This window comes from Pholcus phalangioides, unplaced genomic scaffold, assembly GCF_987345545.1.
Source record: "Pholcus phalangioides strain wild (caught in Gottingen) unplaced genomic scaffold, Ppha-v1.0 ptg000024l_1, whole genome shotgun sequence".
NCBI lineage: Eukaryota > Metazoa > Arthropoda > Arachnida > Araneae > Pholcidae > Pholcus > Pholcus phalangioides.
The window spans coordinates 13,974,226-13,999,384 of NW_028301616.1; the positions used below are offsets into that span (position 1 = coordinate 13,974,226).

Consider the following 25,159-nt stretch of genomic DNA (forward strand, 5'->3'; position numbering starts at 1 on the left):
ATTTTAAAACGATATGCATTTTTTCAAAAGTTGCTTCGCTGCCCTCTCGGAAGGGATAGTTGGCCCGCGGGACAGAGTTTGTGTACCCATGCCGCCCCCACATCCTGGCCAGGATTTTTCATGGCTCTGCTCAAGATTTTTTATGGCACTTAAACAAGATTTTTTGCGGGGCCCTCTAAAGTGTAGTATAAAAAAATATAAATCCCGGGCCCCGGGACCAGAGCCCATATAGCCCTCCCTATGTGGGAGGGAGAGGCTCATGCACGGGACTACAACTTGGGAAGGCAGGAGGTGTCTAATGCAGTGGACGCTGGATCAGGTGACTGAGTTAACTTTTTTTCTCGCCAAAAATTATGGAGAATCGGAAGCCAAAACACACCCTAGCCACGGGCAATAAAGCAAATTTTCTTAATCAGTAGCTGCCGCAGTGCTGTCTTAACACATGGGCTTACCTGGAGGTTTCAGAGAAATGAGTATGTTCAATTTTTCAACAATAATTTGCCAGGTAGGGCCTCAGAGAAATCACTTGGTCCGGGATCCCACGATGCCCTGAAGACGCCCCTCCCCGAATACAGAATAAAAATTATTAAAGCTAACGAATCCTCGTTGTCCAGGGCCGCAACAACCAGATGCTTATCGTCATCCAGGGAAAGCACGCATTTTGGCGTCCCTTTGTAACATTGAAGGTAAGGTTTGAGAATGAAATTTGTGCCCCCTCTGGTCCAGCGCCCGGGGCACGAGACCCGCCTGCTCCCCCCTAGTTGCGGCCCTGTTGGAAGAGAGGTTAAAAGATAAAATTTGTCCCCCCTCCTGGTCCGGTGCTCGGAGCACCAGACCCGTCTGCACCCTCAAATTTGCGGTGCTGCCCATGGGCAGGGTGGGGGGCTGACAGGGCTCCAGCATCAGACTATTCTTATCATTTTTTCACATTATAAATTCATTGTAGAAGGGGCCCGTAAAAGTCATGTGGACAGGCCCGTTGCCGGAAATTTCGTTCGGAGGGGGACCAAAGTGATAAAACAATAGTTTGGCCTCTTTTGTTCCCTTTTTTCGCCCCCTCCCCCCACCACGGCCTTGCACGTGGACCCCCCTAAAATTTCCAAAACGTTCGTGATGAGCTGCTCCGAAGCTTATGTCTTCAAATACAAGATAGATGTCAATGCAATTGACAATGACATTGGGAGGAAAAACAAATGAGTCTGAGATGCGGAAATTTTGTTTCTATCAACTAACTTGATTAACTAATTACTTTCGGATTTATTTCACGTGATACTCACAAAATTTGCAGTAAGGATTTATTAATGCTGATGACGAGAGGCGGGAAGTCCACCGGAAAACCACGATGCCGACACTTGCATGATTTTCAGTGCGGCGCCCGTTTTGTATGTAAACAAATGCTCAGTGCCAAAAAATGCGTGAGACGCGATGAAATACCAATGTCAACTACACGACAAACAAGTAGAAAAAAAATTGATTATAATTTTCAGATTATGCCTATCAGTTAAATTGAACCTAAATTTGCTTTTTAAGTATTTTATTACATTAAGGGGGTCACACATTTTGCATCTTCTCCCTTTTGTTGAAAGCTGGCATAAAGCCTAGACGGGCACTGGTCCCCATGTAGAAGACTTAGCAGATCCCCAGAGGAATACGCAGGGCCTCTAGGTTGGGAATTTGTGCGGGCCCTACAAACCAGACTTTCTAGGCCCTTATAAGTAGCTGAACTAAAGCCTCGTAGACAGGTGCTGGTTTCCCATCTAGGACATCCTCCTTCAGAGGAGTATGCAGGTCCTCAAACCAGATTTTTTAAGGGAATTTTATGATTAAGCTGGGGCCAAATCCTCCTAGGATAGTACTGGTCCCTATCCAGGAGACTTAGCAGATCCCCCAGAGGAATACGCAGGTCCCCCGAACCATACTTTTTAAGAGGTCCCCTGTAAGTAAGTTGTGCCAAAATCTCCTAAACTGGTCCCTATATAGGAGACTTTGCAAACCCCCAGATCTAAGCCTAAGGAGCCCTGTGTACTAACAGGGCTCCTTAGACTTTGAATTTTTAGCACGGCCCAAAACCAGACTTCTAAAGGGCCTTTCTAAGTGAACTGGGCCAAAGCCTCCTATGCTGGTACTGGTCCTTATCTAGAAGACCTCAGAAATCTCCAGAGAAGTATGCAGGGGCTCCGAACCAGACTTTTTAAGGGCCCTGTAAGTAATCTGGGCCAAAGCCTTCTACACTGGTACATTTCTGAGATAATTAGTAGACCCCCCTCCCCCAAAAGCATATGCAGGACCCCCTAGGCAGGGATTTTTTGGTGCGGCCCTCTAATCAAGACTTTTAAGGGTCCCTATAAGTAAGCTGGTCCAAAGCCTCTTGAGCTGGTATTTATTCCTTTCTAGGAGACTTTGCAAACCCTAGAGGAATATACACACAGGGTCCTAGGTTGAGATTTTTTTGGTAGAGCCCCTATAAGTTAGCTGTGCCAACACCTCATAGACAGGTACTGGTCCCTATCTAGGAGGCTTAGTAGACCCCCCAAAGGAGTTGCAGGGCAGAGAGTTGCATGCAGTTCCCCCAAGGCTGAGATTTTTCTAGTGGGCCCCAAACTAGACTTTCTAAGCAACATTTTTTTTAATTCACCAAAAAAAAACAAAAAAACTCTAGCATGATAAGTATTTTAGTGCATACGGCATCTTTTTATGTCAATTAATTGATTTGTTATTAACTTTTAAAATGTGTCTAGAACTTCTCATCCACCCAGTATAATTGTTTGAAAAAAAGCTTTATTTACGTTGGTTGAAAATTAAAATTTAAGAGTTTCCAACATAAATCAATTATTTTTATATTTTATTTGTTGCAGAGAAGAATGGCTGAAAACAACACAAGAAAATATAGAAATGTTTGCAGTCTTCTGGGAAAGCCAATTGACGGAATCCCTCTCCATAGCGATACTGAAAGAATATTCGATCCAACTTGAACCTAAAGAAATTTTTTCATTTTGGACGTCTCGCTTAAAATCTTTGATATCCATTAAAAATCAAGTAATAAATTTATTCCCCCTCAGTATCAATTTGACATTTTAAATACATGAAACATGTGTATGGCTAGTGTATAGTTTTTAAAACCAGTATTTCTTTTCTTTTTTTTAATTTTTCAGCTTGTTAGAGAAAATATGAGAACAATACTTGATATCTTGAAAAGGCGAAAAAGTCACTGTTATCAATCACTGGAAAGCCTAATCATTAGAATCAAGGATGGTAAGATTTTTTTAAAAGTTTTTCTTGAATCTAGATGGTCATCTAGAACAGGGGTTTGCCAACCTTTCCATACAGGAGTGGTATGTAAAGCCTCTACACCATGCCACAGCACGGATTAAATAAGGAAGGCAGGGTCATGTCTCTAGTGGTGTAGATGGTAACATGCTTGCCTGGTATGCAAGAGGGCTTGGGTTTGAAGTCCCAGCAGGAACAAGATTACTTGTCTTTCCAAGTTCACCTCGGCATAATACCCAGAAAATATCTGTTTCCTTGAATTGGTACATGTTGGAATGTGTGTGTACATGTAATGAACTTGACGTGAAATTTGTTTCTGTGTAATGTTTGTTATAAGTAGTGTTGCCACCTGCCATCAATCTTTTAACTATGAGCGAAGTGCAATGATTAAATAATTGTACCGTTGTGGGCTTGTTTCTCTCTGTGGCAAGACTTTTTCACGGGAAGATCGGTTCTGATCATTTGATCATTTTTGTCACACCATGGTCATTTTCTGCACACGAGGGCTAATTAGACCGGGACCTACAATTTATCGCCGATTCCGAACGGCAGGCTTGTTTTTTGTATACTCATCGAGAGGTTGGTGCGCTAACCCCTCGATGTGGGACTCCCAGCGATAGCAATTTTTTGCTGCGGTCAAGTCGACGTTTCTTGTTGTACCCCTGTGTCAGGAAAGTTTTCTGACAAAGACGAACCGGGTATCGAACTCGCGACACCTCTAAACATCCTTTGGTACTTTAGGCGAGCATATTATCGACCAGGCTACCGCACCCTAAGATCGGTTCTGCCTTTTTGTCTACTTTACATAGGTGGGCAAAGAGGAGGAAATAGTAGCGATCACTCCCCCCCCCCCCTCATTGGAAAATTATATTATTGGCTTATTATATACGAGACAGCGGATGCAGACATTTGCCCCTCAAATCACACATCCTCTGTGATTTGCCTAGCCCATTCAAGAATCTTGTACCTGCTTACGCTACTGAACCTCAATTTTGTATGGTAGGTCTTATTTACCGGTCAACTGGTCAATTTCTCCTTTTTTAAAGAGTTTGAAGCTAATAATAAATATTTTCCTGGTTGAAATTTTTTATGAATACATTGAAACTCTCTTCACCATGTTCTTAACACTGTATTTTTAAATCATCAAAAAAGAATTATAATTGATATAATTACTAATTATAGTTTTCAAGAATTTAAATAATTACACAGAAAAATGTAACAACAGCATATGTTGTCATAGCCAGATGACTGGTTAACAATAACCATGAGATAAAATTTAAAAAAAAATGAAGAAAAGTTATGAGATAAGCCGGGCCATCATAATAGCCCTATCGTACCGCTTCCTTTGTGCAGAATGAGATACTGAGTCCCTATATAGCTTGAAGTATCTCCCTACTGATTACTATATACTTACTTTCTAATACTGGTTTGAGAACTAGCTTCTCACTGTGCAGGTCTGGGTTTGAATCCTAGTTCGGGCATGGATGTTTACTAACACTAACAAGTTCCCTGGACGGATCATGCTGATCCCTTGGGAGTACGTGAAAAAAAATTTAAGAAAAAAAAAAAAAATCATAGTATCAATCTTATTAGCATGCGGTCCCATATGCACTTGAGGCCTCTGGACTTGTGCATTAGCGCCCTGGAGATAACATTTGTCCAATGTGGTTTTTGTTTTGAAAACAAAGATGTGAAGAAAGCATCAGAAGAGAAGGTACAGGGGGGGGGGGGAGGGGATATATATATATATATTTCAACATAGTGTATGTAAAATGAATCTTCTATTGATGCACATACGTAATTTTCATTATTGAAATTGATTGTGATTCAAAACCAAAGCATGTTTGCTCAGAAAAAGATGACAAAACAAAGGTGAAACAAGAAGGTAGTTGAAACATTATGGGGAGGGGGGGTTATATATCCCGTAAAAGTGAGACAGAAGGTCTGCATATTGAGTATTACAGAGGTGGCATGTGCATCAAAAATGTTCTGAAAAGGTTGGCCAACCCCCTGTTCTAGAATAATGTTCTTCAACCTTTCTACAACTGGGGACAGGTGAAAATAGTTGAATGATTTCACAGAGCAGCTGAAATGGTAGAAACAGTTTGCGGATCAACAAAAAAATGAAAAAAAAATAAGGGAAACAATTGTTCGGCAAAAAAAAAAAAAACAAAAAACAAACAGAACAAGTGACATAAATGGTATTTTTTAAATTTACGTCAGCGTGCACACCAACATTGTGTTATTCCCCTTTGCCATAATAAAAAAAGAATAAATATATTTTTTTAAATTGCAGGTACAGAAGAAGCAAAATTGATTTGTAAGGAGTTAATTTATCCAATGAAGTTACTGGAGAATATCGACAGCAAAGATGTACCTCGAATGGACAAACTGATGCCCTTGCTGATAGGTGGTATTGCACACTTTTGGACATTTTGTCAAGCACGTGGATGCCTTTCTTCTGAATACATGACAGTGGCTCTCTTGAATTCCATTTCAAACCTGTTCATAAGATTGGTACTTTTCTTTTTCTTATGAGAAATACAGTAAAAGTCTGATATAACTGTATAACTTATAACAAGAATCTTGCTATAACAAATGATTTGCAAATGATTGGTAAAAGCATAATGTTAAAGATAGAAAATATTCGGTTATAATGAGTTGAAAATTAGAAAGCTTTCGCTATAATATCAAAAAAATTCTTGAAAAACCTGTTTTTCTTTTATCAAAAACATAAACTGAGGATGACACTCATTATTGAAAGTTACTCCTCATAAAAATTACTCCTATGTACTTCTGATTACTAAGACTGGACATAAAAAAAGTCACATTTTCAATCCCCAATTTCTATTTGTAGGCTTTTCCACTATACACATGGGATATATGATGAATATATACAACTTTTTTCTCTCCCAGTGACTAAGTTACCATGGATCAATGTCTAGGCTTATTTGGCTGGCACTTGCAGTATATAAAATCATGTGACGATTGGTGTTTTTACGGATTCTTCATGGCACCAGTGTGATGATGGTTGTTTTTCACGGCACCAATTATGCTGTGGTGCAAAATTGTTGAGTACTATTTAAGTTGACAGTACCCCAAGAAAAAAAACTTTTGGCCTGGTGATCATATTAGTGGGGTACCATTTTTGAGTTGTTACCATGTCCACAACAACCCTTTGTGTGTCTGTGAGTAATTCTCCTGAATAAATATGTACTACAGCATTTTAACCCAAACAATTAAGTCACAAAGAAAAAGGAATATATCAACACACAGAGTCTCAAAATTATTTAACTCTGGATTAACAAAAATGTTTGTTTCCCTTATTAAAAAAAAAACATCGACTCAGAATATACAAAAGGCGAAAAATCGGATTTTCAAGTATAAAAAAAATATATACAACAGATTACGAACAGTGAGAGAGAAAGAGAAAAAAAAAGAAAAGGAATCTTATCTTCCTTTTACACGTACCGAACGCGTTCGTGTGGGAACAAGAAAAACTGACTCATCAAGATGGCGATAATATCTTTGATTATCAGTGGATCATTAGGTGTGTCTCTGTCACAAAAGAAAGAATATATTATTCAAAAGAACACACATTTTCTCATTCAATTTAACTTGGAATTTCCCAAAATTTTACAGGAAGATTCAGAAAAATTCGAGGAATTTGTTATTGAGTTCAAAAGATTGAGATGTCAAAGCAAAGCATTCAATAATTTAGATTTTCCGACAAACACATACAGTGTGATGCATAAAGAGTGTGTGTCCACTCTATACAAACGATCTGTGGTTCAGATCTTGGGCATTTTATGAATATCAGATGGAATGATAACACAAGAAGAAAGGAACTAGACAACCACGAGATTCGGCTCAGCTTTCCACAATAATATAAAGACAGAAGCTCAAATATTTTCCACGCGACAAACACAATTATATTTACATTTAGCAAATTTCACTTATTTGACATGACAATTCTGGGTTGAAAATATGTCAGGCTTATTTGTCAAGGGGGGGAAAGTGTCCTACTTTTCCCACCGTGACAACTGTTATCTAAAGGGCATTTTAATGCAGATAAAGCAACAATTTTTAACAGTTTATAACTTTTTTTTTATTTGGGTCGTATGGAAACAACTTGTGTTCCACAGAGTATGCTACGAGGCTTACAAACGTAACTAACAAACATGTGATTCAGAGAAGCTCTTAGAATTACAAAACAATACAGGTTAAACAATACAACATACATTTTAAAACAATACAGGTAATACAAAAGAAAATCAAATCAACATGTACAATAACAACAAACAGATGCATTGAAAGCATAATGTGGCACCAGTGGATGCCATAAGATAGGAATCTTCAACCTCTTTCAGTCGCAAGCATTGTCTGTATCTATCATCAAAAGAAAAATTTTTCGGAAGTTCCACATACGAATGCAAGAAAAATCAGGATGATTTCAATCTTAAAATGCAATTTGTATAAAATATTTGATTGGAATGTTGATCAAGTGCTCGCGGGCATGAAATCGGACACGAGCATTTAGCACTCTGGGTGTTTCAGGGAACACAGTGATGCTCACATGCAATGGGTTGAAGATGCCTGCCATAAGGTATCAATGCAAATATTAAAAAAAGAAAAATTTTACACAATACATACATTAATAGATAAATATATGACCACACATATACATGAAAACAGTGAGTAAAGATTAAATTCAATAATAATGAGTAATAAGAAAAGAAAAAATATTAATTATAATAAAAAATGTAATTAATATTATTAAAAAATCAAAAAACAGCACTTGCAAAGAAAATGAAAATGTACACATGTACACACTGTATATACAAGTAATAAAACAGTAATTATTTTGCAAAGACAATTTCTACATGTAATTTTAGAATGTGAAGGAATTCCTTTGATCGGACTAAATTGGACAATACAGGTGGCCAAGAAATTGACAGTTTCGTACGTTCTCTTTTGAGATGAACCCTCTCCTTTGTCAGATTTTTGCATGACAGAAATCTGTAAAAAATAATAATTTATAACTTGACAGAGCAAAGAAAGAGGAAAGAATCCCTTATAATGAGAAATCTGTTATATCAAAAAATTTCTTCATGATAGTGAGTTGACATTATCACAGACTTTTACTATACATTGTTTTTGGAAAATTATTCATTTATGATTTATAAAAGTTATTTTCTGTTGTTTTTTTTTTCAAACCACCAGAGCCAGCAATATCTGAATGGCGCAACATTATTCAGGGAAGATTTTGATGATGGTAGACAAAAGATTTATATAGTATTTCAAGGTATAAGAGTAATGACTGCATGTTATCAAAGGTACAAGCATGAAGATGTGGTACTCAAAGGTTCAAACAAGCATATGAAACCTTGGAAATTTGATGATGAGCGTTTCCTCTGGAGGCTCAAGGCTTACTATTATAGGTTGTTTGAGATAAAGGTTAACATGAATTTTCTTAATAAAATCAAATTTTCAAATTTAGTGAATTATGTTGTGTGTATAATTTGTATATGGGTATGCAGTAAGTCAATGGTGGCTCCTAGTGGCATCAGGTTGTTGTATTGATGAGTGCCCATTCAGTGCTTTGAAATAATTCATTTCTAGATCATTCTATCAGGGCTTCACAAATCCCAGGCAGTAGGTTGTCAAAACAACTAGAAAATAGTCATTGGCCCCTTAAATTTTCTTTATTTATAACCATTTCTCTTGAGCAAAAAAATTTGCTTGTCTCTCCTAAGAAATTTGGCTGGTGTCTAAACATTTTTTTATTTGTCAAGTTCTGTATTCTGGGGAGCTGCAGATAAAAAATAATGAGGCCAAGGGCATAATGAGGGTGGGAAAAGTTTGGGAACCACTGCTGTAGATGATAATTGCTCTGACAATTCAAAAATATCCATAGTATTCACTGGATTTTCTAACATTAACTTGCTGAGGGGTTGATGGTTATAAATGTAAAATCAAGAAGCATAGTTTAAAAACAAAAAGAAGATAAATTTAATATAGTAAAACACATAAATACAGTTTCTTGTTGAAAAAGTACAGAGTATACATATTGCAAGCTAATTTCTGCCAAGTATGTATTTTGAGTTACTTTCTGATCAGTACGTATTGCGAATTTTAAATGCTGGTGGGTGACATTTACTGATAATTTAGATGCTGAATGGCATGACATTGATGTTTTTTTATGTATCAATACAAGATGGATCCTCATGAGCTACTGATTTGTTGCTTGTCTCATAACTTGTGGTCCTGTCCACATTACTCAGGAGCTTACCAAATCACTCAAGGATAACATGTAGCACACATAAAAAGGCCAAATATAACCAAGAATGGACCCCCCTCCAGCTCATAGATATTTGATATCTACCTGTTTGTGTGGGAAGAAATAGGACAATTCCTGCAGTTTAAATTTATTTTTTTCCATTCTCTGAACAAAATTTTGTGTTTAACATATTTATAATTTTACAACAGAACAACATAAAAATGTTTTTTGTTTTCATTCTATTAATGAAAAAATTATATATAAATTATTCCCCCCCCCCCCCCAGAAAATATTTCAGACTGCCATGCAGTTTTCTCAATTGGAAAGTATTGAAGTTGGAGGTATTAGAGGAGATGTAGCAAAACAACGCATACATAAAATCCTCGGTGACTTTCGTGAATTGCTTGCACTCTTTGATAGAGCATCTTATGACATTCTCATGCCAGAAGCTCAAGTATGTAACTTAATAATGTATGAAATTGCTTGGTTTTCACAGATAAAATTTTTATTTTTATGCTTTTGAAAATTGGATTTATTTATTTTTTGTTATTCAGTAATGCTATTCATATTTATATTCATGTGTGAACCGTGCTTCTAGAATTTTATTTGCATCAATTTAAAATTTCATTGATGTAAAAAAAGCCTTTTTTGTTAACATTTAACATTATTTACTTTTGTTAAATTTCTGAAAACCACAAATTTTTAGAATTTTTTGTAGAAGGCCAAGGATGATGTCATTGATGTGTAAAGTTTAAAATAAAAATATTTCTTTTTACAAAAAATTAGCAGCATAAAGTCTTTTCACTTGAAAAAATAAGTTTTTTTAATCATTAACATAGAGCTGGTGTTGCCTTGAATGACAAATATCCAAACTGCTAAGCATAATCGACCTCATCAATACTTGATAACTTGTCTCACAAATATCTTTCTTTCTTATTCAAAAATAGTTTTCTTACCTACAGTTAACATCTCATTCATGTAAAATGGCTGGACAAATCTAAAAAAAACTAGGCGCTAGAACAATTTTTTAGGCACCCAAAAATTTTCACCTGAAGATAAAGGTCCAAAATAATGCTTCTTTTGACTTCAAGGCAAAGTGACCCTCTTTCATGTTGGCAGATATGCTGCTATAAATTCCAAACATTTTGTGCTGCTCTCAGCCTGCAGTTTATTAACTATACAAAGAAAATAATAGGCACCAATACCAAATTTTTAGTTGCCATGGCGACTTGGCATCTGGGATTTGTCCAGCCCTGGTGTAAATTTTACATCTCGAAGATGTCAACTATTTCTGTTGACAAAATGTTAAATGAATATTGAGATATACTATTGTTCTTTTACATAGAAAAACCATTAACTATTAAACTGTGGCAGCACAAATAATCTGGATAGATACTTTTTTCAATTATTCAACCACTTGATTGCATTTTCCCCAAGATGCTTTGATATGATTTGATGCAATTTACAAGACTATCGCTTAATGTATTTAGAATTATTGAAAAAAAAATTTTCTTATTTTTTAGGAGTTCAGGAAAGACCTTCTTAAATATAACCAAAAAGTACATGAGCTGGAGTATTATGTGGTGTCTGTAATTATAATGGCTGTGCAAAGCTGTCATACTTCAGGGTCTATGGTTCAAGTGAGATATGATTTAAGATACCTCTAGCTGTGTTGGAAATTTCATTTGATGATTCAATTTATCCTATCGACTTCTTTTGCAATAATTGTTATAATTCAATAAGTTATTTTGACCATTTTTTTTACCCGGCTTCATGTTTTAGTATTGAGCTGTTATTAAATTTTTTGGAAAAAAAAAAAATTTCATTCTCCCATGCAACATAATTTCAAAATAGATTTGCGGTATCAATAAGAACAAAAACTTGCAAATATTCACTGTTAAAGAGAAAAACACCTGTAAAGTGCTACTAATTAATTCATTAAGGAAGAAAGAAAATTTTTACTAGCTTATGTGTAATTTTTACTTAGATTCTAATATCACAAACATTAGTAAATAAAAAATTAAATATTATAAGTTGTTGATTAGCAAGCAAAGGTTATAAATATTATAGCCTGATGACAGTTTTGAATCTATATATTATTCCAACACCTTTACTTATATGAATAGAATAGTTTGACGATAGGCATCACATGTATGAGTATATCTAGTGGCATTGATTTGTTGTCTGTCCATATTATTTTCTCTTATTTCTCTTTTTTTTTTTAATTTCAGGTTTTGAAGTTATTTTCCTTCATGTTGGTACGAGAAACAGTCTGTAAGGAAGTTATTAGAATGACAGAAGAATTGATATTTTCAACTGCAAAAGCAGAAATTAATAAAGTTTTGAAAACCTTCAATGATGAAATATCCAACATGAAGGATCCTTTATTAGAGTCCCACACTTTGCAAGTTTACAAAACCCTTCCTGCAGCTTCAGCGTTAATGTTTTGGGCCAATGACTTAATTCAGATTTCCATGAAACCTGTAAATGATGTTCTGCCTGTTCTTGAATTGTAAGAGTGCTTTGTTTTATTATTAAGAAAGTTATCTCTCTCTCACTCTCAATTATTTCTCTCTCTCTAAAAGACAGTCGTCTATGCAATTATATTACTCTCTGGTTCCGATGCACTTTGCATACTATTCTTAGTGTTAATATATTCCATTCATAATGATATGTTTCTCTCAGTCCCTTGAGTATCGTTATGTAGGTATTTCACTGTAATTAACATTTTTTGATAACGAAAAGAAATGTGCATTGTTTTACTAAAAGTCAAATGTTTTGCATAAAAGACAAGCATTTCTCTGTTTGGAAATCATTAAAATAGTTGATACAGTAAAATACAGATAGATATAGTTACACTTGTGAAGAAAGGTTTTAGTTAAAGGTTTAGTTTTGGTTCGCTGAACATTTTGTTTTTAAAGTATTTTTTTTATGTGGGAAAATATTTAATATGTATATATAGAAAAATGTATATTATGAAAATTAAATTTTTTTTGTCGAAACTCACCAATATCAGCACCATAGGCAGCTGTAATATGCAGTGTAGTGAAAAAACATTGTAAAAGTTTCATGTTTAAAATGAAATCCTGCTAACAGATTAATATGTGAACTAGAAAGAAAGAGCAAAAATATGAAAATTTGAATAGGAATTCAAAAATGAAAAAAGTTATTGCCAATGTCTGGGTACACCATGAAATTGGCTTAACACAGAACGTTTCTGGGAGCATTTCTTGGCCTCCATAGCCTAAATAAATGCTCGAGCATTTATTTAGGTTAGACATTGGCTATAACTTTTTTCATTTTTGAATTCCCATTTGAATTTTCATATTTTTGCTCTTTCTTTCCAGTTCACATATTAATTTGTTTGCAGTATTTCATTTTAAGCATGAAACTTTCACAATATATATATATATATATATTTATTTATTAATAATCTATGTAAGTACTTTTTTAATTAAAATTATAATTTTATTAATTTTTTTGTTACTGATAATTATGAAAAATTCTGTAAAGATTTTCATTCATACAATGTTTATAATTTATTTTTTTTTAACTTATGCATTTAGGTTCCACAATCCTGAAAGATTCAAAGTTTTAAAGGAAAAGCAAAACAAAGTTGAAAATAGTATTTTAAGGTTCGATTGAAGCCATTTTGTGTAATCAAGACATGGAAAAACTATTTATTGATGCAGTTATTAACAATATGCTTAAAATTCTGTATGACCCATCATTTTTTTATTATTGCGTTTTGTGCATTTATTTCTGCTGGAGTTTTCTTGATTTCTTTGCGAAGTCCTTATGCAAATATGTCAAGCAAATGTACAATTAAATGCATTTGTTGATATAATCCTCCAAGCAGGATATGAGACTTAATGTTACAATACGCCAGTTGGCATTTGTCAATTCTATTCTTTTAAGTAAAATGATTGCGCAAATCGAGAATCACTTGTCAACAACTGAACTTTTACATTAGGCTTCTTCTTCTACAAAAGAATATAATCGTCTGATGTTATACATGATATAACTTAGTCAAGTCTTATCTCATGCATAAGGAACTATACTTAATCCAATTATATGTCACTGAATTTGGTTCAAGTTGAACACAATAAAGAATTCTTATTCCTAAAAAAATCATTCAAATTTTGATAAATTTTATTAATTTTTTTAAGATCTTTTTCTTTTATATGACCGTATACAGCAAAACCTCTTTTTTTGCAGTCACCAGCAGGACAAAGAAATTTTCCATAAAACTTTTTATGGAATCAAAGGGGTGATCTTTAATCAGGGATTTGAAACACATACTTTTATTAAACAGTGAAAAACATTATTTGACCATAAAAGAAGTATGTGTGCATCTGAGGGGTGTCCGTTAAGAGGGGTTTGAAATGCATACTTTTATTATACAAGGGAAAAATGTTATTTTACTGTAAAAGAGGTGTTTTTGTTAAGAGGGGGTTTGAAATGAATACTTTTATTATACAAGGGAAAAATATTATTTGGCCATAAAAGAAATGTGTCCGCATCTGAGGGGTTTTACTGTACATCATTCATAGGGTGACTGCATACTGTATGACTTGTATTTTATGGTAAATAATTATTTATATTTGGCTATTTCATTATTTTAGTAAAAAGGTCTTTTTGTGAAGTTTTTAGAAAGCTAATTTCAGTTTATTAAATATTTGTTAATCTTAAAGAAAATTGTGTGTAAATTAAATGTCCGTCTGTTAAAAATATAGTCACCCTAGTTATTTGTCTTTTCATATATTTTCTTATTTTTTGGTGATTTCTTTAGAAGATTTTTTTAGGAAAGTAAATAAAATTACGAGTTCTATGTTGTACTAGGTTTGTAGACAGAGTTTTCAGAGAGTGGATAAAGTCAATTTCTAGTTTGATTTGTGAAATCGAAAATGAAAACTTGGTCATCAGAAGTAAGGAAAGAGAGGAAATCAAAATTGGTTTTGATTATAATCAGGTATTTTTTCTACAATTTGATATACAGTATTGCTATGTCATACACCAATAACATGCCAAGTTACTTCTCTTTAAATTAGGGGTTCTTAACCAGGGGTCTAAGGACCTGAAATCGGGAAGCTTTTTCTTGGGTTCCCTAGAAAACTTTCATGGGCTTTCATTGGTTGAAAAAAAAACTAATTTATTTTACGTAATATGCAGAATATTATTTCCAAAAACAGTATGTGGTCTTTATTTTAATGGCAATGGTTCTCAAACTTTTGTTACCCACAGCTCCCTTGCACAATTCATAATTAATCTACGATTTCCCAGAAACCTTATCAACTAATCCTAGAATAGTTCAGTAGATATTTTCACTCATAAAAGAACCACTTCAGAACATAAATAAACACACAGATCAATATCTCCAGCTTGCCACAATGCCCCTGTCAAAGGTTGACAATGCCCCAAGGAGCAGCAATGCACATTTGGAGAAACACTGGCGTAAGGGTTTGTGCACCACAAAAGGTTAAAAACCCCTAATTTGAATACATGCTTATTTTGAATCTTCAAATGACAAAGTTATATGACAGAAATTCAATTTTTTCCCCCCTTTTAGATTCATGAACTAGTTCAAAATATATCCACAATGGTTAGATTCAAAGAAACGACAGATATACCTTGTGATGCAATCAATATTTTCAAGATGCAGAACCAGTTATTGGTATTGAGAAATATGTTACAAATCATAGTGAAGCAATACAACTCTGTTAAGCAACTTCTGCTTGTTGTTGAATATCCATTAATTCAACCTTACATAGAAAAAGTGGATGAACATTTAAAGCCTATGGAGAAAGATCTAAGCTGGAAATGTCCAAGTAAATATATTTGAACTCTGTCTCCCTTAATAGTGATAGTGAAAATCATCAGCATCTGTTAAAGTGAACCCAATCTCAATTTTAAATGATGTAACCGTGTAAATGCAAGTCCTCGCAATTATTCATATGCAAATTTTACCTTTCAACTATATAGTATTTAGCTTTTTTTTTCACAGAGTACAGTCGATGTTCGTTTTTATTTGAAGAAATTCTTTAAGTCAAAATACAAATATAATTTTTTTTCAAATTCTAATTCACTTCCATTCTTTGCTAGAAAGTTGCCAGAATTTTATAGCATGCACTACTATAGGTTTTAGTTTTAAATTTTTTTAGGGGATGGATTAAAGTTCTAATCTCTGGCAATCCCCCCTTAGTTCAAATAATCATTACAAATTTTTCCATTCAATTTCAAAATAACCCATATAGATTTCATTGAGTGCTAAAATCGGTAGAATTTTATTGTTTACAGTTTATATTATTTTCAACCCTTTGACTGTACAATGTTTCTTCCGTACTACCTTTACAATCATAATCATATCAACTATGATGGTCATCACCTAAATGTTTTTTCATAACTATAATTTTCATCCTTTTATGACTCTAAAACTGTATTTCATAAGCTATACAACAGTCAGCATGTATATTATTCTAAATTTTTTCAATAGATATCATGGATTCTCTAGAAGAGCTAACCACCATGGTGAATTCTATGAATTTGCTTGCATCTAAAACAAAAAAGAACTTGAGAAAAATACAGTCTATCACAAACATGTGGAGCAGAAGACTTGTATTTGACTCTAATGACAGTGGTGGAAAATATTCAAAACATGTCTCACCTTTGCATGCAAAAATCTCAAAGAACACACTGATAGAGATAGAGAAAGATGCTCAGCATATTCATGTCTTGATAGAGGTGAGCGTAGAATTAGCGGGTATTTAATTTTATATTTTCACAATTCATAGATAAAGCTATGGTATTGATTATGGGGAAAAAGTAAAACAATATTCAACTAACTCTATTTGAACTAACAGGAATATAAACTACTTGTATATTCACATTTAGTATGGCAAATTAATTTACTGTTTTTTCTTAGTTCATGAGATTATTATTAGTTCGGATCAGAGGGTTGGCAAGTTTATGCCATAGCCGAAAACACAGGAGACAATAATAACACAGGAGTATACCATTGATTAGCAATGAACATAGAGCAGTGTTTACCATCTATCATTTACCCAAGTATCCCCTTGGTCATACACATTGAAACCAAAAACCTAGAATCTGTCACAATAAGGGTCAATGAATAAGCTCACAGGGTATTGTAATTCTCAATTTTTTAAGATTTTTGTTGAATTTTTTTATATTGGGAATCTCTTTAATTAAAAGCAAACATTACAATTGTTATTCTTAACCTCAGATAATATAAGAACTGTTTATAAGGATTATATAAAAAAGGATAGCAAAATCTTAGTAAAACATAAGAAATTTTGCCATAGGCAAGGTAACAAAGCTACCACAGCCAGGATGAAAGCACATAGTAGAGAAACACAATTGTAAACCTTGTATTTGAGTTTTTGTAGTATTATCTTTTCCCTACTGCTCAAGTTGATAATCATCACAACCAAAATTTAAATTCACCACATCACAAAAAATTATGTTGTTTAAAACTTTGAATATCTTACGCACAAAAGAACTGAGAATGAAAAGATAAAAAGTAAAGCTTTTTTTGGCATTTAACTTTTTGTTTATTAAGGAAATGAACTTGTTGAAAACATGCTTAAACAGTTTATTTCGAAATATGCACCACTTACACAACAATCTCCTGCAAGTGATATACCTCTTCAATACAGAGTGTTGCCTTGAAATTACGACAAACTCAGAGGGGTGATATTAAATAAAGAGGAACAAAAATTGCCATAGAGTATGTACCACAAACCATGTTTAGTTGGTGAAAATTGCAAAAATACTTATAAAAGGTGTGATGTCAAGTGGGACGAAAAGGCCAAATAATATGTAGAAAAAATATTATTTGACAGCATGATTACAACACAGCCTGTGGTGTACAATAATAAGTACAAAATCTCCTGTAATCATTTCTCTTCATCTGCTTTCTGAAATTGAGCTGTGCTGCACAGGCTGTATTGTAATCATGCCAAGGCCATAACTAGAGGGAGGCGGGGGGGGGGGGGTTGGTGGCAACTGCCTCAGGCGACAAAATTTGGGGCGGCAGTTTTAGGTGGGAACAAAGAACACCATTACAAAATTATCTAACTTGAAGCTGTGGGGGGGGGGAAATAAAATAATGTTCGCCCTGAGCGACTAAATCATGTTTCCCCCATTCGGCAAAAATCATAGTTATGGCCCTGAATCATGCTGTCAAGTAAATAATTTTTGTACTTATTTATTTTAACTTTTTGTACTTTTTTAACTTTTTGTACTTATTTAACTTTTTGTACTTATTTATTTTAACTTTTTGTACTTATTTATTTTAACTTTTTGTACTTATTTAACTTTTTGTACTTATTTAACTTTTTGTACTTATTTATTTTAACTTTTTGTACTTATTTATTTTAACTTTTTGTACTTATTTATTTTAACTTTTTGTACTTATTTATTTTAACTTTTTGTACTTATTTATTTTAACTTTTTGTACTTATTTATTTTAACTTTTTGTACTTATTTATTTTAACTTTTTGTACTTATTTATTTTAACTTTTTGTACTTATTTATTTTAACTTTTTGTACTTATTTATTTTAACTTTTTGTACTTATTTATTTTAACTTTTTGTACTTATTTTTTTAATTAGTATTGTACTTTATTTTGTACACCACCCAAGCTCTGTTGTAATACAATCATGCTGTCAAATAAATGTTTTTTCTATTTATTGTTGGCTTTTTTGTTCCACTTGACATCACACCCTTCATAAGTATTTTTGCGATTTTCACCTGAATGTGGTTTGTGATACACGTTCTATGGCAATTTTTGTTCCTCTTGACGTCTAATATATCCCTTCTGAGTTTGTCTTCACTTCAAGGCAACATCCTGTATAAAATATTTAACTGTAGACGATGTTATATGATCACAATTTTTATTCCATATTCCTTATATGTATATGTGAAATATCATTGTCTGTGTTATTTTCACATAAATTAATAAATTTCCAGGTACAGCCATCCTCCAGAAATGCTTTGATACATCTCTGAGATTTGATATGGGTTTTTTCTTTTGATGTTCAATGTATATAATATTAATAGAAAAATTTAAAAAAAATGAATAGCGGAAATGGTATCCATAAGAATTGCAGCTTTTTTGATTGTAACTACATAAAATTCATAATGTAACATGTATTTTCAATTTTGTTTAAATTTTTGTTTTTTTCCCCCACTTTTTGCCACTGTTCCAGCAAAAGTTCTTTTTACTGGAAAAATCCAACCCTGCTTCAGATTATTATTAAAATTTTTTTAACTTTGCTTCTATTTCATGCGTGCATCCAGATAGTTGATCACTTTCACAAAATGATATTCTGTGATAATTTAGAGATATGTGCAGTCGAATCCTGTTAAGACTAGTCTTGACACAATCTTGAATCAAAAATATTCAGGTTTTCATATTGAAAATTGAATATGATCTATTGTTCTAAATATGTTTCTACCATTTTTATTTTCATTAAACAAAGGAGGATTGTCATTTGATGTGTCATTAATGATGTAATTTTTTTTTAAAAATGTGATTGGTTCTAGGAAAATCAAAATTTGTTTGATGCTGATATTGAAAGTGAAGGGTGGATTTCATATTTGAATTATGTTGATGAGCTGGTATGCATTTCACTTTATGAATTTGTGCGGCGAAATCTTCAATTTCTGTTGAAGCAAACTGAGACCAAGTTTCAACATGAGGTATAATGTTGATGATAACAATTTTATTAATAACATTGAACAACATTATAACAACATTTTTTTGCAGCACATGAAAAAATGTTGTCATGAATATTATACTAAGTAGTTTATAGGTGCTCATTTGAATGATCTATAAGTACATAAAACGATTATGATATGACAGAGAAAACTAAACAAATGAACTTAAATTGATGCTTTGATATTGTGTGATAACTATCTAGTGAGTCAGTAAGTGTGTGACACATGGTTTAATCTCTACACACAGGTTCCTTTTTCAGAGATGACTGTAGATATTGTGGATAGAAAACTGTGCCTTACCTGCTTCGGCAATGATCTGACAGAAAGTACCATAGATTGCTTCAAAAACAACTTCGATAGCATCATTATGAGCATATTTCAAGCTACCTCAAAAGTTGAAAGAATATCGAAACATAAGAATAAACATCAATATATGGTTGGTCAAAATCTCATTGGGATCCGTATTTTTAATTTTTCTGATTTTTTGTGTGTATTTTTTTTACATATATTTCAAAATATATGCTTCATTTTATTTGCCTGTGCAGACCTGTAATTATACTAGACCACGCAGGATTTTGACTTCTGTGCAGAATGACAAACTCTGTGCGAGAAAAATCATTTTGGCCTTGCATACACACTCAGCTTAGAGAAAACATTGACCATAATGAGGTTCTACTATTCTATGGCAGTTGAGAAATCCTATTTGATGTACAAATATAAACAAGGCCACAACAGGCAAAATGCCAATGAAGTGGCTGAGAAAAAGATGTCTATAACAAATATAGATGCCATATATTTCAAAAATACAGCAACCCAATTAAAAATACAATAATAAAAAATATATATATGATAAAATATAATACAATGGCGATAAAAAATACTTATATGGTTGTCGTATCTAAGTATGGATAGCTTCTTGATTCACCCCAACATGTTTATCATATTTCTTTTTAAGAATTAGCACAGCACAATAAAATGCAACACTTGTGATATATATTTTGCTTTGTTCCAAATTGTTGGGCTCATTTCCCAATAATCAATAAGCACTTTTGGAAACCTGCCCGAGTAAATTTCTGGAAGTAGAAAAACAAATCTTCTCTTACAGCAGCAGTCATAATGGTGACAACGGAACGAAACTGACGCTACAGCATCATCAGGGGCATTTTGAAGTAATTTATCATTGTTACAATTAGAAATGTTACCTGAAGGGAGGAGGGAAACCCAGTATTCCATAGTATCTGCCTAATCCATAATCCCTGCACTTCCTACATATATTTATTAAAGTGAGAGAGATATGTTGGAATTTTTATGATTTAGACTTTATCAGTAGAAAAGATTTTTATGGTATCACACTCAATCACATTTGCATGATTTTCACTCTGATCTTTTTCCTTCCTTTTAGCAAGAAATCTTGGAACTGGAAGACCTATGTGAAATGCACCAAGAGCTAAACAAGCGAGCATCTGAAACAGCTAAAACAGCTATTGAACATCTATTCAAGTTACACCAGTATTCATATTTATGGAAAGAAAGTCAGGAAAATGTAATGAAAGCCCTTGAGGAAAGCTCTAAGCAAGAAGTTGGTTACCTTTCAAAACTCAGCCAAATAAAGGAACAGGTGGGGAGAAAGTTTTTTTTCCCTTTTTATATTGTAGGAATAGCTATAAGTGTGAATATACAGTGCAGTGGTGCTTCAAAATTTGAATCTAATATATCGCTGAACTTGTTAATATCATTGTGAGTCAATGTCATTCATATAACTCACAAGCTATCCAAAAAAAAGTTAAATGCTCCATGAGCAATGCATCAATATTCTATACCAAAACTGTGCAAAAAATGTGTCTAAAAATAAATTTATTTATACCTCATCCTTTGTAATTTTGCCCTAGAAACATGTATCAACTTAATGGTATGTGTCTGAAAGAATTCAAAAGGATAAGGGGAACAAATGATACAGATTCAAATTTGGGCTACACATTGGTACAAGCTATATACTTTTTTTTTAAATTTAAGTCAGTATTTTCTCTTTCAGACTATACACAGGAAATTATAGTAAGTCAAACCAGTAATTTCATACATGTACTTGTTCAGTTCCAGGCAATTTCAAGTGTTGAATAGCTCAGGCATTAAATTTAGAGGCACCACTGTGAAAATTCAGGCATAAGATAGTCAGACCAACTTACAACAAAGTTAGAATAGTGAAACTATTCATTATATCCAAACTTCTTAATATCCATACTGGCCTGAAAATTCATGTGTTTAAGTGAAATAAAATGATTTAGATGCATCACATTTTTCAATAATCTGTGCATCCTTAGAATAAATAGAAATAAAACTAATATTATTTTAAAACAAGTTAAAAATGTAATTAAAATCTTGTATATTGAATCTATATCTATATATATAAAATTGATTTTCTGTGTGTGTGTGTTCTCTATACAAATCTACAATTTTAGATCGATCGTCGCCAAATTTTGCATATATACCAAATGGGACCCGACTTGAACGATAGGCTACTTTAAAATTTCGTCAGCCCAGGGCAAATGCCCCAAACGGGCAAAAAACTGTCGGACAACAATGGTTTTTGGGCCTCAACAATCACTTTCGGAACGTTTACTTTGGTTACCGTGGTTCCCTAGCAATGAGTTTCAGACGTGTATATGCCTTTACAATGGTTTGTCACTTCTTTAATGCTGCCAGTTATGTATAATAGTTTATGCCTTTATAATGGTTTGCCACATTTTCAATACTACTATAATGAGGTTTCTTGAATGACGTCATAATCATCATCAGCATCGCTTTGAGGGTCAGGAAAAGGGGGATCCTCATAGAAATCAGTGTTAAAATATCCGATTTTACTGTAGAAATGCGAAGATTTAATGAGGTTTTCTGCTGCATCTGTAATTTCAAAAATTGTGTTGAATTCTTGATTTTTTTTAAAAATATATAGAGTTCGCTTAGAGATACGAAGCCAGAAAATTGAATATGAAGCCATTAGCCGAACCTACTTTCGAGTTGGATATTCATGCAATAACACATTGATTTCAACTTTACATTTATTCTCAAGAATGAAAATTAATGTCTCTGCATTGTATTTTAGCATTCAACTGCATAAATTCATATAATTTAGGTTGTTTTAAAATTAATTATGGACCCGTAAAACAGGGCTGTCTTAAGAGCATCATGGGCTCCCTGGCCAGTTGGTTTTTCTGAGGTCCTACCAGGTAAATTCTAGAAAATTTCAACCAAATGTAATTTTTGTGAGACACCTCTTCTCTTGAGGCCCACGGGCCGTGCCCGGATGGGCCCATGCGTTAAGACAGCACTGCCGTAAAGTGCATCGCGCGCGAAGAAATTCCACAGCTTTAGCTAAGCATTTTTGGAAGCTTAAATAGGCAGATGGATAACCTGAAGTTCAGGGGGGGGGGGATAGAAATACCCAGCGCCCCTTGAAAAAGGAAGAAAAATATTTCCATTTCTTCGTTTCTTTAAATCCAGATTTGTTTATTTCATGAGTCACGCAGGAAGTCGCCATATTGGTTAACTTAGGTACGGTTTGTATGTCCCTCGAAGAAAGAGAGATCACGTGATATCCAAAAAGCCTCATTGAAGAAAGAAAACCCGGGCAGCGCCGGGTATTATAGCTAGTATATATATAAAATTGATTTTCTGTGTGTGTGTGTTCTCTATACAAATCTACAATTTTAGATCGATCGTCGCCAAATTTTGCATATATACCAAATGGGACCCGACTTGAACGATAGGCTACTTTAAAATTTCGTCAGACCAGGGCAAATGCCCCAAATGGGCAAAAAACTGTCCGGCAACAATGGTTTTTGGGCCTCAACAATCACTTTCCGAACGTTTACTTTGGTTACCGTGGTTCCCTAGCGATGAGTTTCAGACGTGTTTATGTCTTTACAATGGTTTGTCACTTCTTTAATGCTGCCAGTTATGTATAATAGTTTATGCCTTTATAATGGTTTGCTACATTTTCAATACTCTCAGCAATGAGCCTTTTTGAATACACGTTATAATCATCACCATCATCGCTTTCATGGTCAGGAAAAGGGTGATCCTCATAGAAATCGGTATTAAAATATCCGATTTAACTGCATAAATACGGAAATTTAGTGGGGGGGGGGGGGGTTCCTGCCACATAAATAATTTTAAAAATTAAATTGAATGCTCGATTTTCACTTGGAGATACGAAGCCCAGAAAATTAAAAATATGAATAATTTGCCGGATCTACTTTTGAGTTTGATATCCATGTAATAACATTGCTTTCAACTTTTTATTTATATCTTCTCAAGCATGAAAATTAAGTTCTCCGTATTGTCTTTTGATATTTATTTGCATAAATTCATATAGTTTAGGATGTTTTTAAAATTAGTTATGGGCCCCGTAAAGTGCATCCAAAAAAATTCCACAGCTTTAATTAAGCATTTTTGGAAGCTCAAACAGGCAGAAATAGATAACTTGAAGTTCAGGGGGAGGGGATCGAAATACCTTACACCCATAAAAAAAAGGGGGGGGGAACTATTCATTTATATGTTTCTTTAAATTTAGATTTGTTTCTTTCATGAGTCGTGCAGGACGTCGCCATATTGGTTAACTTAGACATGGTTTGCATGTCCCTCAAAGAAAGAGGGAGATATCGCATGATCCAAAAAGCCTCATTGAAGAAAACTCGGGCAGCGCCGGGTATTGTAGCTAGTATGTCATATAATTGAATTCGTCTACAAAAATATTTGCCATTGTTTTTTTTCCTTAATATCTTGTGGACATTAAATGTTTTGCTTTTTTTTTCAAATACAAAATCATTTTTGCCTAATAAGCATGCAAATGTAATGTCTTTTCCTTTACCAAAAGCCTGGTCACTGGAACATTTTTTCCTCATTCTTTTCCCGAACCATTTAAAAAAGAGCTGCTTTCACACCATATTTTCCTGCACACCATATTTTCCTGAGTCTTTCCTTTCTGATGATCCGCAACCTTTAAATTCCTCTCTGTTCGTCCTAACTGCTAATAAGAAACTTCTTTTTTATTATGACCTTTAACTGTATAGAAGAATAGTTTTTGAAGTAATGACACATCACTACTAAACCACACATGCAACTCATCTACATTCCTCTGCAGAACTTCAAACGAATTGGTACATGCTGGAATGTATGTGTCGTGAACATAACGCAAAGTTTGTTTCTGTGTAATGCTTGTTATGTATAGTGCTGCCATCTCTGGCATCAATTTTTCTAACTGTGAGTGAAGTGTTTTCATTGAATAATTGTATCGTTGTAGGCATGTTGCTCTCTGTGGCAATTATTTTTAACGTGAAGATCAGCTCACATTTGCTCCTCGAAGTTGGAAACATGATAACATCCCTATGACCAACTCCCAAATCTAGTTAAAAATTTACAAATGTGACCTGAAGGTGTCCTGTAAGTTGGATTCTTGGGAGGAAAATAACCTCAGGGTCTTCTTCCTAGTAAGGTTTTCTGCAAGCAAAATATAATATTACAGAGAAAAGTAAAAAAGAAGTGAAGCAAAGAAGCTTTTACAATACTCAAAAGAGCCTTACTAGAATGTCTTCCAGGTAATAAAAAAGGGGTATTATCTGTTGTACCTACTACTACTAAACCAGACATGCACCTCATCCATATTCCTCTGTGGAACCTCTAACGAATTGGTACGTGTTGGAATGTGTGTGTATGTAGAGTGAACCTTCTGTGAAGTTTGTTTGTGTAATGCTTGTTATGCATAGTGCTGCCATCTGCAATGAATTTTCTAAACTATGAGGTTTTTCTCAGCTCATAGTGTGTAAAGTGTAATGAATGAATAATTGTACCGTTGTAGGATTGTTGCTCTCTGCT

General features: G+C 33.8%; 1 protein-coding gene across 1 annotated transcript in view; it reads left to right on the forward strand.

Annotated features, from left to right (window-relative positions):
• Window positions 1-1,331: 1,331 nt before the first annotated feature.
• Window positions 1,332-25,159, forward strand: part of LOC149068784 (dynein beta chain, ciliary-like) — an 86,221-nt gene continuing 62,393 nt past the window's right edge. Inside the window, exons 1-15 of the mRNA XM_089250586.1 lie at window positions 1,332-1,458; window positions 2,856-3,036; window positions 3,153-3,252; window positions 5,564-5,784; window positions 8,491-8,724; window positions 9,834-10,001; window positions 11,071-11,187; window positions 11,779-12,059; window positions 13,114-13,182; window positions 14,390-14,519; window positions 15,117-15,375; window positions 16,041-16,288; window positions 19,115-19,270; window positions 19,536-19,724; window positions 20,691-20,906. Of these exons, the coding sequence (XP_089106712.1) occupies window positions 2,893-3,036; window positions 3,153-3,252; window positions 5,564-5,784; window positions 8,491-8,724; window positions 9,834-10,001; window positions 11,071-11,187; window positions 11,779-12,059; window positions 13,114-13,182; window positions 14,390-14,519; window positions 15,117-15,375; window positions 16,041-16,288; window positions 19,115-19,270; window positions 19,536-19,724; window positions 20,691-20,906 (2,532 nt within the window). The 5' untranslated portion in view covers window positions 1,332-1,458; window positions 2,856-2,892. The remainder of the gene's footprint in view (window positions 1,459-2,855; window positions 3,037-3,152; window positions 3,253-5,563; window positions 5,785-8,490; window positions 8,725-9,833; window positions 10,002-11,070; window positions 11,188-11,778; window positions 12,060-13,113; window positions 13,183-14,389; window positions 14,520-15,116; window positions 15,376-16,040; window positions 16,289-19,114; window positions 19,271-19,535; window positions 19,725-20,690; window positions 20,907-25,159) is intronic.